The sequence below is a fragment of the Lynx rufus genome, unplaced genomic scaffold (genome assembly GCF_022079265.1).
Source record: "Lynx rufus isolate CCGP_SWC_20201006 ecotype Redwood Valley unplaced genomic scaffold, mLynRuf1.p SCAF_18, whole genome shotgun sequence".
Lineage (NCBI taxonomy): Eukaryota > Metazoa > Chordata > Mammalia > Carnivora > Felidae > Lynx > Lynx rufus.
The window spans coordinates 711,150-726,262 of record NW_025814832.1 but is presented as its reverse complement, the minus strand read 5'-3'; the positions used below and the strand labels follow the sequence as shown (position 1 = coordinate 726,262).

The following is a 15,113-nucleotide window of genomic DNA, read 5'->3' as shown; positions in this document are numbered from 1 at the left end:
TGAGTTCCACCACAGCCCCCCACTCTCTGGCCTTGGCAAATCATCTCAGCCCTCTGGATCTTATTTCCATCTGTAACATGGTGACTGTTTATCACCTTTCCTCCTTTCCTGGAGACATTAGGAGCTTGGAGTGATGTCATAAATCTAATGGTTCTTTAACAGAGTCCAAAATACTCGGCAGATGAGAGAGACCCTTAAGGACCGAGGTTGTTTGTCTGCCTCTGGCTTCTTGTGCAATCCCTGAGAGAGTTCATTTTTAGGGCCTCTAAGTGCTCGTTAGCTGCCAATTAGAGCACCAGGACAGACCTCTGGGTCGCTGCCTCACACCTTTTAAAAGTGTTTGGAGACAGGCCACCTTGGGTCAGCTTACCACTCACCCCCATCTCTATAAGACCCAGGCAAGAGTACTAGCCAGAGTGCTCACAGAAAGGTAAGCCCCACCACGACTTCTCACTGCTCCAGAACCCCTAGTTTCCTCCCGTCTTGAGTAAGGGTGAATGGACATCACTCAAGGTCTTCACGTGGCTTTTTCCTTGTTGATAAAACAAAGAATTGAGTGATGCTTGGATTCAGGGAAGGTAGAGAAATATGGTGAGGTTTCCATTCTGAGTGACTGGAAGATTGAAGGACAGAGCTGGCAAACAGAAGGACATCAGAGGGAACTGACTGGGCTAAAGAGAAGGGGGAAATGAAGAGTCTGGGAGAGCCAAGGAGGCTATTTAGGTTGGTTGGGGCAGAGCAGCCTGTATTTACCTTTAAGTAAACCTAGAGAGAATGCAGTACAGCCTTTCACATTACAGAAGAAAAAGGGACGAATGGATGGATAGATAGATGATAGATAGCCTTGGAAAACAGCAGGGGCTGGCAGAAAATGAACAAGTTCTCCATTCAGAACAAACTCTTGCTCATGTGAAATTCAGCAAGTTAATTTTTTTGAGCCTCTTTTTTCTCATTTGTAAGATGATTACCTATCTTTAAGAATGTTTGCTAAGGTTAAATGTAACATATAATGCAGTAACATATAATAGAGTCAAATGGAGTAATATACCTGAAAGAAGGTTTGTATTTATGTAAACATTAGCTTTCTGTTTTATTTCTTTTCATTCCTTCTTTCCTCTCTCCATCTCTCCCTTCTTTTTTTCCTTTTTCCAAGGTCCCAGTGCTAGTAGAAACTTGTTTATAACACAAATGACATAAGTCCCTGAACTCCAACTCCACAGCTCTTTCCATTTTGCTGAGTTGTCATTCTTATAAACCAGAAGAATAAGAGAGGGACAAAGAGAGGGGGGTGGGGGAGAAGAAAAAGTAGAGGGGGGGGATTATGCATGACTTTGTGGAGAGAAAGAATTATGCAGGGCAAATTGGAACAGAGAACTTGACATGAACTGAACGTTGTGTGAACCGGCAGGGTGGGAGATGATTGGGGTGGGGAGTGGACAGATGTGTCCAGGATGGAGAGATGTTGCTGCTGCTCAGAGCAAGAATGAACTCTTGCCACTGTGCTATGTGACATTGGATTGTGTCACTGCTATGATTTCCAACCCAGATTGGGCTTGCCTTAATGTTAAACTAGGAAAATCCATCTTGTGAGGACATTTCCTCTGGTGACAAGGGATCCCGACAAATACCCACTCCCTTCTCACCAAATAACCTGCCTGTCCCAGAAGTGGCAGGTGTTGGGGCACTCTTGATGTGTCCCCTGCCGCCTTTGGTCAGACCCCCAGCTCTGCTCCTCACTGTCTGCCTAAATGTGGACAAACTACCTTACCTCTTTGTGCCTCAGTTTTCTGTCTGTACAATGGGGATTATAATAGTATCTACTTCAGAGGCTTATTTAAGATTAAATGAGGTAATACAGGTAAAATATTCAGAACATTGCTTAACACATAGTAAGATCTAATTAAGTCTCAGTTATTATTATTACCTCCCTTACAGGCTTTTTGTGTGGACTGAATGAGGGAAAACATAAAAGCAACTTGGGTACAAAGTACTTGATAAATGTTACCTGTCACTGGCTGTCACTCCAATCCCAGCATCCCCAGGAAACCCTCTCTTGTTAGTCATAAGCTGACTTCGAAGGCTACACTTTGCTGGGCCTCCTCAGCACTGGGGGAGGGATTATATGCATGGGACCAACTCACAATGGAAGAAATTTATCCTCTCCAATCATGGAACAGGAAGAGGCGAACAATGAGGAAGGGATTATTGCCCATTTGCTTTTTATAGAACGAAGGCAAGAAGGGTTGGGAGAAACCCTTAGGCTCCTTCATCCGGCAGCAATCGCTGCCTTCAAATCTGTGCACAGGAGACCTCCTTGGCGGCTAAAAAAACCACTCCCAGCCTCAAGAAAACCCACAGCCGACCTCAGAGGGAAAGAGAGGGGTGGTATCTGTGAGAAAGAACCCTGCTATACTCAGAGGTCTTTTTCCTATGCTTTTTCAACACAAAGTAGTAATTTTTTTTCTGTTGTATTTCAGTAAACGGAGCAAGTCCCTCTTCCTTTATTAAGGAAATTTAACTTGCCCTTCTTAACTGCTGATACTGGTGAAATCTGAGTCTTGTTATCTACATGTCCTGTCTCCTTCGTCAGATAGTGGCTGTCAGGTCCTCTGTTTCCTAAAGCTCAGGGAGCTCAAGTCTTCCAAGTGTCCCTGTCTCCTCCCACCAGTTCAGCTGAAGGCTTTCTTATTTACAGTCCTTCTGATCCAGGTAGGCGACCTATGAACCTCTCTTAGAACTCCACAATCACTACAGTGTGATTTCCTTGAAGGCAAGAGCACCTTTTCTCCTTACATGTTGCCTTTACAACAGTCTGACCAGAAAAGCTGTATCTGATGGACAAGCCATGATCCCTGCCCTACCTCCAGCATTCTGGAGAGGTGCATCTAGGAGACACGTATCTGTTTAGGGCAAAGGAGGCATTGCCACTCTAATCTGTGAGTGTAGCCCTTGGCAGAGCTAAAGTTTGCCCGGCATCGCGATAGAAAACAGAACCCAAATGTACAGTGTCAGTGGCTGGCTTCCCACTGAGGGGACCGGTGGTGGTCCCAGGTGGGAGGTAGATTCTGGAAAGGAAGGTATAACCTGTGAGAGACTAGCAGTCTTCTTTCTCCCACTGAGGGTCGGCGCTGGCCCGACAGAGTTTGAGCCCAACAGATTGCCAACGGTTTTCACAGAAAAGGACAGAATGGAGGTGCCAGGAGTAGTGTAGAGTCTCCTGTGGTAGCCTGTTAGCATAATCTACATTCTGTGTCTTGTGCTATCGATTTTGAGTGGTCCAAGTCGTGACTCTGTAACCTACTCCTCACAATGGTTCAGTTCCCTACCCTTTCTCCATATGCAAGTGCTAGAATGATCCAGGTTATCAATGATCTCATCAGAGGAGGGAAAGATCAGTTAAAAACTGGGGTGCATAAGGGGGCGCCTGGGTGGCTCGGTCAGATGAGCGTCTCACTTCGGCTCAGGTCATGATCTCGCGGTTTGTGAGTTCGAGCCCCACGTTGGGCTCTGTGCTGACAGCTCAGAGCCTGGGGCCTGCTTTGGATTCTGTGTCTCCCTCTCTCTCTGCCCCTCCCCTGCTCACTGCTCTCTCTCTCTCTCTCTCTCTCTTTCTCTCTCAAAAATAAATAAACATGAAAACAATTTTTTTAAAAACTGGGGTGCATAAGGAAGATTTCTTTGAGATGATGGGACAATGACCCAGGACTGAGCCTTGAAGGATGGAGTCGTGATGCGTGAAAGAGAGAGAATGTTCTAGTTAGAAGGGAGCACTAGCACAGTCCTGGACAAAGGGTGGCCTAGCAGAGGCAAGAGTCAAGCAGAAGGAGGCCCCAAAGCTACCTTTCCAGAGCCACTGATGCAGTCCCATGAAAGAACTTTTGACTTCATGGCTTCACTCCTCAGTTGTCCAAGGATTTGTTAGGTAAACGGAACTTTCACTATGTGCAATAGAGTAGAAGCTGGCTAAATGTTCCCTGGGACTTCAGCTGCCCTATTTTCCCTTGGCAAATCTCCTGATCTCCCATCCCACCCCCTAAAAAATCATCATTCTTCCCCATATCTCTTAATAGCAACTCCAGTTGTTCAGGCCAAGAATCTTGGAATCATCCCTGTACTTCTCTTTCTCTCACACTTCATGCCTGGTCTGTTAGTTCCACCGTCAAAATATATGCAGAATCTACAACCTTCAACAAATAGACAACAATTGAATAAAAGGATGGATGGATGGATGGATGGGATCTTGACTTCTTTCAATAGCTGTAGTGATACCAAGACCTGAAGACTTAGGAAAACCTTTCCTCTCTGTAGCACACAATGTCATTTATAAAGCCTCAGTAACAATACACCCAAGTTCTGTAAGAGGCAGTACAGGTGTCGATTTAGGGAGTCAGACAGTCCTGAGTTTGAGACCCTACTTTACAGCCCCGGACTACTTATTTAACCTTTAAAAACCCCAGGGTCCGGATTACACCAATATAATAGCAGTTACCCCACAGAGATCTATGAAAATTAAATAAGAAAATAAATATGAAGTTCTTAGCACAGCTCTCAGAGTTTATACTTTCAGCGCTTTCTTAAGTCACCTTCGTGTCCTTCCGTATTTAGCGTCCGAGTGCTTCTGTACTTTGGTCTGCTCCTTGCTCCTCTCTTTGCTCACTCTCCCTTTGCATCTCTTCTTGATTTTGTGAGATCTTGTCCTCCTACCCTTCTTTAGATTGTTCCTACTCTCCTATATTGTGCTTTCTACAACCTCATCTATTCATCTATTCACTGAGCTAGTCAGAACTGCTATTCAGCACTACACACAGATACAACCTTAATAGCTGTTAAAATGCTGGTAAATAGTCAGTGTCCTGGGCCCCAGAGTAGTTTCTCTGCCCCAGCCCCTTCCCTAGGATCCCCTGGATCTCAGCCTGAAACAGCAATTAAAGGTCCATGTCTGGCATCGTGGGGCCCTCCAGGAGACTGCTTAAGCTCTAGGCTGGTAGGTGCCCACGCCATATTACCCCAGCATCCAGTAGCCACAGATTAGGTGCCTACTGTGTGTCTCTTTCCTTCTCTGGCAGGTTCAGGTCTTCTCCCACTACAGAGCTCAGCAGCAGCAGCCTATGGAGCCAGGCGCCTGGGCGAACAGGACAACTGTCACTGAGTTCATCCTTCTTGGCCTGACAGAAAACGTAAGACTGAAACCCATCCTTTTTGTCGTCTTCCTCTTTGCCTATGTACTCACCATAGGGGGCAACTTCAGCATCCTGGCTGCCATCTTTGTGGAGCCCAAACTCCACACTCCCATGTACTACTTCTTGGGGAACCTATCTCTGCTGGACATTGGATGCATCACTGTCACTGTCCCTCCAATGCTAGCATGTCTCCTGCCCCCCCAGTGCAGAGTCCCCTACGCTGCCTGCATTTCACAGCTCTTCTTCTTCCACCTCCTGGCCGGTGTGGACTGTCACCTCCTGACAGCCATGGCCTATGACCGCTACCTGGCCATCTGCCAGCCCCTCACCTACAGCACCCGCATGCGCCGTGAAGTCCGGGGTGCCCTGGTGGCCATTTGCTGCACTATCTCCTTTATCAATGCTCTGACTCACACAGTGGCTGTGTCTGTGCTTGACTTCTGCGGCCCTAATGTGGTCAACCACTTCTACTGCGACCTCCCACCCCTTTTCCAGCTCTCCTGCTCCAGTATCCACCTCAATGGGCAGCTGCTTTTTGTGGGGGCCACTTTCATGGGGGTGTTCCCCATGATCCTCATCTCAGTGTCTTATGCCCACGTCACAGCTGCAGTGCTACGAATCCGTTCAGCAGAGGGGAGGAAGAAGGCCTTCTCCACGTGTGGCTCCCACCTCACCATGGTCTGTATCTTTTATGGAACTGGCTTCTTCAGTTACATGCGTCTGGGCTCAGTGTCAGCCTCAGACAAAGACAAAGGGATTGGGATCCTCAATACTATCCTCAGCCCCATGTTGAACCCACTCATCTATAGCCTCCGGAACCCTGATGTGCAGGGCGCCCTGAAAAGGGTGCTGATGGGGAAGCGGCCTCCTGAATGAGAAGGCAGGGCATCAAAATACCCCTCCCTCCTAGAGCACCCCCTGGCTTTCCCATGCTGAAGGCATGATGTCGGTCACAGGTATCTTCGTGGGTGGGTTGAGGGATGGGAGGAAAGTAGATAGTATGGACCAGAGTAGAGGATGGTTTATCTTGGATTGGGGAGAAAAGCTAAAGCTGGTAGGAGATGGATTAAAGTCAGGTGGGAGAAAATTATAATGTGGGTCAGGAAATGGGACACAAATCAACTATTTGTTTAAGTTCAGTGAGTGTTCAGCTGAAATATATTTAAAATGCTAATAAAAGCAAAATGTTTGTACCCTCCACTCACCTTTTAAGACAAAATATGTTCGTACCAGAGTAGGGGGTGTGGTTTTTAGAAGATTCTTCATCAGGAAATAAACCCAGGATTGTGTCATTAAATTGAGGTTTGACATAGCCTAGGAGGGGGCATTGGGACCTGTCCGAACACCCTGCCAGCATCTTCTTCAGAGCAACGTTGCCACATGCGGGCTCCGCAAACCAGTGTCCCCATCCTGAGTAATCATTAGTGGGAACACCACATTTTCATGTCCATGTGCGAACTGACTCCCACAGCTCCTGCACCAAAAATGTGAGGACGGAGCATGTTTCAGGAGAAGGAGCACTCAGAATAGTAAGGCGCCCCTCTCAAAGTCCAACAAACTCATCTTGATACGAAATTGTAGGACACAGCTGGGGCAACTTTTGGTGAAATGAAGGTACTATGGACATTTTCAGGCCAAAAAAGAAGGAGGAGGGGGGCAATATGAGGAAGATACTGGATATGAAAGAAAAAGAACCCACTGTTTTTGATGAAATAAAGGCAATCGCTGAGTTTGCCATAAAAGAGCAACACTTTCCAAACCGTGTGAACTGAGAGAATCCTGCCTGAAGCTACAGCCAAAGAAGAGTCTCCTGCCTGCAGAGAATTAGGAAGAGAGCATTTAGTTCGCAAAGCTGAGCACAGAGCACCAGGGTGTGCAATCCCGTAACACCCAGAAACCGGGATCCACTTAACTTAGAGCACGCGACAGGGGAGGGGTAATAATAAACGAGTCATCATGTGCTATGACAAAGTGGTTGTCTTTAATTCATGTTCTGAAGTGCATGGTTTTTTTAGGCCTGCCTTTAGATATTGTGAATTTTGTTATTTAGCCTAACTAGGTGTGATCATGTTTCACAAAGCCATTTCTTCCCCAGGGAAATCTGAACTGTATAGTTTTTGACTCTGCTATGCAAATATGAGCAATTCATGTTTCATGTAAATCATTTTACTAATAAAGCCTCTTTTTGTTTAAAAAGAAATGTGAATGTATTGACATGAAAAGGTGTATAGCATCTATTGCTAAATTTGGAAAGTGACGATAATGTGATATGTGTGCGGGGGCAGAGGGGGTGAGTAGGCAAAAAATCCCGGACAACAACCCCTGAGCTTAGACAGTGCTACCTTCCCTCTGTGGAGGAGGGTAGGGCTGTGGGGACTGGAGAAACACTTCAGCTTTTATTTTGTGTATTTTTATTTGAATTTTTTCCCTGGGTTCTGTAACTTAAACAACAACGACAAAAAATAAATTGTAAAAAATGCTAATGGTGACAATGCGGAGTTGGGAGGGTAGGGTGAATGGACTGTAGTGTTTTATCTCCGGCCTTCAAAGTGTCCTCTGTCATCCTCATCCTTGAGAAAAATAGTAAGTTGGCTTGTCCATCCAACAGAAGGCCATTGGGTTCACCTGGTCAAGATTTGGGCGCCTGGGAGAGACATAAGCCAGTCATTGGCCATCTTGCTCCTCCAAACGATCCCTATCCTAGGAGAATACCCTCGGTGGGCCCTTCCTCCCTCCTCCATGCCCTTCCTGGCCCTGACCATTTGAACTGTACCCTCCATTCCACACCAATGTAATTCTACTCAGAAGTAGTGACTAATCTTGGTGGGGACCCATTTTGACCTTTCCTAGTTCCCTGTGCTGCAGACAAAGGTTTGTGGACTCCTGGCACCGAAAGACAACTTCTAACCATATCACCACCCTGACTTCAGAGAGCCCACATCCAAAGAAACATGTTACAGATGTCATCGGTTACTTTGTGAACTTTTGAGGACGTCCAGGACCCATCTGTCAAGCTCAGCAGATGTCATTTTATACATATTGGGCATCTACATAGGAGTAGTGGAAGATGCTCTCATATGCATCCCAATCATGCTTCCTTCTCCATCAAGAGGCTTAACCATTTGTCCATCACAGAGAGAGGCACTCTTAGGACTCAAGAAAATTATAAAAGTAGTAGGTTTTCTCTTTCATTCTATTAGCACACAACAGTATTTACGGAACACTCTGAAATCTATTCTCATTTGAATATTGTAACTGCATAGTTGAGTGTCACCCACAACCAGGGCCAGGATTGCAGAGTAGGAAGGCCAGCGTCTATTATCCTCACTTTGCAGATTAAAAAAAAGCAAAGGTACAGACGTGCCAAGTGATTTTCCAGAGGCCGTAGACAGACTTAGTAGGTAGGGCAGCCTCCAACTGCCAACTCCTGATGCGGTATTTTTGCCTCCCTCCCAACCTGCTTCTAATAAATCATCAAAGAATTCAAAACTAAACGGTGATAATGACTCTAGATGCAGCGAGTCTCAGAAATGGGAAAGGCAGTGTAGTTGAGTGGAGAGAGCTTTAGACAGGACATATGGAGACCTGGGTTCGAATCCAGCCTCTTTTACTTTAGGCTACATGAACTTTAGGAGCATCAATTCCTTTCATCTGTAATTAGTCCCTTCCAAATATCTTGGCTTTTTTCACTCACCTGCCATGTGATACTCAGACCCACATAGGTTGCCAAAGGCTGAGGGAAAATAAGGGACCACGGGCAATTAAATGGACAAGGATAAGGTTGAAAACAGGGTACAAGCCCAGGAACAATTGATTGATGGGTATTGGACCTGTGGTGTGTAAAAGTCGGTTCTTGGTCTTCAGCAACTGGAGAGGTAGTAGCAGTGGGCCAGGCAGAGGCATGAAGGCCTGAGAGCTAATAATGATTGAAACAGGAAGAAGAGAGCCTGGAAAGGAATCTTGGAACATGAGCCAAATAATATGTAACCTGTTTTCAGAGTTTTTTATGTTTGAGGGACCTGGTTAGATGATGCTCTCAGGGCCTAAAAGAATTCCGACCTTATATTTGGTATGACAGGTAGCTGTCCAGGGTAAGATTCGGGGAAGAGAAAATAAAGCAAGCATCTTCTATGTGCCAGGCAGCAAGGTGAGAAGCCCATGCTCCTAGTTAAATTGAATACGCTGTGGTCAAGTTAGGAGACCCGGCTTCCGGGCTAACACTGCTACGAGCTAGCTGTGTAACACTGGGCAGGCCACTTCCTCTCTGCGGGCCCCACTTTTCTCATCTATGCACAGGGCATCATAACATGCGCTTCAAATGATTATTCGGAGCATTCAATGAATTGAAATACAGAATTATTGAGTTGACAAGTGCAGAGTGAAGGTGATGTGAAAATTCCATCGGGTTCAAGTAGAAGGCATTGCCAGATTTCTAGTGTTTGTGTCCTCTCTCTACTATGGACCAGAGCAGGGATTTTCCCCGCGAAAATGCCGGCTTTCCCAGCCAGCGCTAGGCCCTTTGTACTGCACTGGCCTTCAGCTCCCTTGAATGAGCTGGTGAAGGACTCAGTGCTGTAGAAGCTGCTGCCCTGCACCCCTTCCCCCACACCACGGGAGGGAGCATGATGAATCTCTTGGGCCCCCAGACACCTCAGTATCTTTTGGTCTATTCACAAGAGACAGCTAATTGATAAACTTTGCTAACTTCCCCAGCCTCCGCAGGACCTCAGGAGTCCCACCCACCCAGGAACTGCTCTAATGAAGGTTTCCCGCCGAGACAGCCAGGGTCAGGATTGGGGAATGTAGTCCTTCCAAGATCCACAAACAGAATCTTCTAATTAGCTCCCAAGTGAGAGTTCAGGATAACGCAGCCTAGGGGCTAAGGGAAGGTGGGATTTGCTGATTGTCTTCTGCATCTCTGCTAATAAGGCCAGAGGGAAGGGATGCCCAGAGAAGACTTCCTTTCTTTTTGGTCCTTAAGTCAGAAAGAAACTAGACCTCAGGGAGGACAGTGGAGGAGGCCAATTAGTGATGGGTGGTTGCAATAGTGTCGTTAGTAAGACTCTTTAGCAAAGTTGTGAGTAGAGGGAGGATGCGTTCAAACCGAGAATGCCTGGTCAGGGGTCTCAGCCTCCCTGCAAACACCGGCCTCCCATTTCTTCACTTGCTGTCTGATTTTCAGCATTTTGTTCTCCCACCTTCTCACAGCCAGAACTCTGTGTTCTCCCTCCCCCCTCCCAGGACAGCCTGGTTGTTTTCAATCCCATGTTAAGAAGCACACCTGCTTCATTGTCAGGGTGCATCATTTTATAACTGCACCAGGATTTCCTTGATCAAATTCCTGCCTCGACCGTTCAGGTTGCTTTCAGTTTTTCACTCTTAAAGGCAGGGCTTTGATATGTCTTTGCACAGCCGTTTCCTTGAACGGACCATATGCATGTATGTACGTATATTCAACACTTTTATGAATATTGACAAATTATCAATAGGCAGGTTGTACCATTTGGCTTTTCTACCAATTCAGTGCAACAGGGCTAATTCCCTGGTCCTCACCAACCCTAGCTATTACCATTTACAAAAATGTTTTTACAACATGATAAGTGAATCACTATTTCCCATTACTGTTTTACTTTGCATTTCTTTGTGAGGGACGTTGAGCTTTTCTTCTTACGTTAACACAAGTGTTAGCTGTTTTTCATATATGCTGCCAACATTTTCCTTATTTATATTTGTCTCTTATTAATGCTATTGGTGTTTTTGACTTTTAACATTTTCTGTAGCCAAGCATATATTTTACTTTATGATTTCTGTCTTTGCCATCACACTTGAAATTATTTTCCCCATCTCAAGTTTATGTAAATATTCATCTATATTTTCTAGTGCTTATTTTAGGATTTTATTTTTTACATTTTATGTTTTACATTTGGACATCTCAAATTCATTTTCGTACATGATGTGACATAGTGATACAGCTTTATTTTTTTAATTCTATAGCTTAGGTCCCAAGACTGTTCCCAATAATTTGAAGTACCTCCTTTTGTCAAACATCAAATGCTTTGGTACACTGTTGCCTGCTTCTGGAATTTCTACTGTGTTACTCCGTTCTGTCTGTACCACAATGTGTCAACCACTGTAGCTTTAGAATACACATTCATTCATAGCTCATTTTATTTTTTTTAATTTTATTTTATTTTTTTATTTTTTTTTCAACGTTTTTTATTTTATTTTTGGGACAGAGAGAGACAGAGCATGAACGGGGGAGGGGCAGAGAGAGAGGGAGACACAGAATCGGAAACAGGCTCCAGGCTCCGAGCCATCAGCCCAGAGCCCGACGCGGGGCTCGAACCCACGGACCGCGAGATCGTGACCTGGCTGAAGTCGGACGCTTAACCGACTGCGCCACCCAGGCGCCCCCATAGCTCATTTTAGAAATCACATATTCGCGTCACATTCTCGTTGATCTCTTTCCTCCCAAATGGACTTGATTAGTCTTGCATGTTTAACTATAGAATCATTTTTCTGATTGGAACCTTCTACCTTGGAAATTTGCATTGGAATGTGTAAAATTTATAGATGGTTTTGGGAGAATTGACAGCTTTACCATATATCTTTCCAGATAGGGACATGGTATGGTCTATCAATTTATTCAAGTATTGCCTCTAAAGAAGAGCTCTGAAGTCTTTTAAAAATGAGCACTTCCACCTTTCTAATATTTCTTTTTTAAAAGCTTATTTCTTAGTCAGAGTGGCCAAAATGAACAAATCAGGAGACTATAGATGCTGGAGAGGATGTGGAGAAACGGGAACCCTCTTGCACTGTTGGTGGGAATGCAAATTGGTGCAGCCGCTCTGGAAAGCAGTGTGGAGGTTCCTCAGAAAATTAAAAATAGACCTACCCTATGACCCAGCAATAGCACTGCTAGGAATCTACCCAAGGGATACAGGAGTACTGATGCATAGGGGCACTTGTACCCCAATGTTCATAGCAGCACTCTCAACAATAGCCAAATTATGGAAAGAGCCTAAATGACCATCAACTGATGAATGGATAAAGAAATTGTGGTTTATATACACAATGGAATACTACGTGGCAATGAGAAAAAATGAAATATGGCCTTTTGTAGCAACGTGGATGGAACTGGAGAGTGTGATGCTAAGTGAAATAAGCCATACAGAGAAAGACAGATACCATATGGTTTCACTCTTATGTGGATCCTGAGAAACTTAACAGGAACCCATGGGGGAGGGGAAGGTAAAAAAAAAAAAAAGGACGTTAGAGTGGGAGAGAGCCAAAGCATAAGAGACTGTTAAAAACTGAGAACAAACTGAGAGTTGATGGGGGGTGGGAGGGAGGGACGGGTGGGTGATGGGTATTGAGGAGGGCACCTTTTGGGATGAGCACTGGGTGTTGTATGGAAACCAATTTGTCAATAAACTTCATTTAAAAAAAAAAAAATAAAAAAAATAAAAGCTTATTTCTTTAGGGGAGCCTGGGTGGCTCAGTTAAGCGTCCGACTTCGGCTCAGGTCATGATCTCACGGTTCGTGGGTTCGAGCCCTCCATTAGGGTTTTTGTTGACAGCTCAGAGCCTGGAGCCTGCTTTGAATTCTGTGTCTCCCTCTCTCTCTGCCCCTCCCCCACTCACTCTGTCTGTGTCTCAAAAATAAATAAACACTAAAAACATTTTTTAAGCTTATTTCTTTATTTTAAGAGAGAGAGCGTACAAGCAGGGGAGAGGCAGAGAGAGAGGGAGAGAGAGAAAATCCCAAGCAGGCTCCGTGAAGTGCAGAGCCCCATGCAGGGCCGAACCCATGAACTGCGAGATCATGAGCTGAGCGGAAACCACGAGTCGGCCACTTAACAGACTGAGCCACCAGGCGCCCCTCTGTTAAGTTTATTTCTAAATAAATAAGAGTTTTGTTACTATTATGAAGTGAATGCTTTAATATTAGATATGAATAGTTTAGGACTCTTACTACGTCTTGTTAAACTATTTACCAACAGGAAAGTGACAGGGTATCCGTTTGGCCATGATCCATGTCTATTTCATCATACCATCACAAATACTATTTTTTTTTATCATTTCTAATCTTAGAGGCAAAAATATATGATAATTTTACTTTGCTTTTTCTGCTTCCTAGTAAAACTGAGTAATTTCTTCTGTTAACCATGTTTGCATTTTTCTCTTTTATAAATTGCCTTTCAGTTCTTGGCTTATTTATCTAAGGAGATGTCAGTGTTTTCACTTCATTTTTTCTTTTTCTTTTTTTTTTTAGTTTGTTTGGTATGAATTTCTAATAGATCTTTAAAGATTAAATATATTAGCCTTTTCATATTTTCTGCAAATATTTCTCCAAGTATTATTTGCCTAATTTTAATTTGAGTGACTTTTTACATAAAATTTTTTAAACGTTCAAGTGGTCACATCTTTTGACCTTTTCCTTTGAGCCTTGTTGCATCCTGTGTGTTCCTAGAATGTCTGCCATTGTTGACAGTTATGATAAATATTTGCTTATATGTTCCCCTGTATTTTTTCAATTTTGAGTTTTGTATTTAACTCCTAAGCCTCTCCTACATTGGTTTGGCCACATTGTGTACTATATGCATCCAAGAGGTCTTTTTTTTCAAAAGGACAATCAATGCCTCAACATAGTGTTAAATATTTTATTGAGTCCTCTATTCCCTCAATAATTTATGCTTAATTTATGCATGATGATAATTACTGCTTAATTTATGTACACATCAAATTATTATAAATCCAAAAATGTGTTTACGGTCTGTGTCTTCCATTCTGTCCGTTGTCTATTTCTATGTAAGTATCAGTGTGTTTTTTTCAGTCTCAAGACAATTTTTATGACCAAGACACCAGCTCCTAAAAGGAAATTTTTACAGTAGAAATGTCACTTCTTTAATGTATACACATTTCCACATCAATTATATTTTTTAAATAATTTGGAGGCTTAAAAATGATTCTATTAAAATGTTCTTTGATATCTTTTCAGTATGTTTTTATTATTGTTAATAACAGCCCCTATTTATTTTCATGTATTTAACAACTAGCCAGAGACTAACTAGGCTTATACATACATTTTGTTACTTAATCCTTACAATAAATTTGTCCCATGAGACAAATGTTAGAATTTTCATTTTACAGATGAAGACAGCCACGGGGGAAAATTCTGACAGAAAAATATTCTGTAACATTTTCTTTTTTTTTTTTTTTTTCAGTTCGTTTAAGGGTATATCACCTGGCTTCTCTCAACCCCCAACTGATCTTACTGGTGCCCTCAAGACAGTGCCATGCTGCCTTTCCTGCCACACCTCCTAAATTAGATCAGGGACCAGATCAGCCAGCTGCCCAGAGTTCCCCATGCAACTTCTTTCACAACTGGTGAAAAGCAAACACACATCCTGCTGAAATATGCAAAGCCCTCCGGTGTATTTCCAGTGGAAATTAAAAAAAGTTTTTAATGTTTATTTATCTTTGAGAGAGAGATAGAGAAAGAGAGCATGAGCCAGGTAAGGGCAGATAGGGAGGGAGACACAGAATCTGAGGCAGGCTCCAGGTTCCAAGCTGTCAGCACAGAGCCTATGTGGGACTTGAATTCACGAACCGTGAGATTATGGCCTGAGCCAAAGCTAGATGCTTAACCAACTGTGCCACCCACGCACCCCGTCCAGTAGAAAAATTTTAAACTCTCTTTGCCAGTGCTGATCAACCTTTGATCAATATTTTGTGACATGCATATGGAAATAAAGACATGTAACCAGTCTTGACATCAATCAGGTATTAGTCAACTGAATATAACAGGTGAAGTGGGCTAAAATTCTAAAACCGAACAATTCACAGCATAGTGGTTTTCAGTGAGAATAAGTGTCTTTTTTTTTTTTTTTGAGTATCTAAATTTTAAACATTTCTGAAGGGATGTGCAAG

At 43.8% G+C, this 15,113-nt stretch overlaps 1 protein-coding gene across 1 annotated transcript; it reads left to right on the top strand.

The window, feature by feature from the left end:
* Positions 1-5,108: 5,108 nt before the first annotated feature.
* On the top strand, positions 5,109-6,056 carry LOC124513518 (olfactory receptor 139). The gene has a single exon (XM_047081591.1). It carries the CDS (start codon positions 5,109-5,111, stop codon positions 6,054-6,056), a length of 948 nt encoding a protein of 315 aa, XP_046937547.1.
* Positions 6,057-15,113: the final 9,057 nt, after the last annotated feature.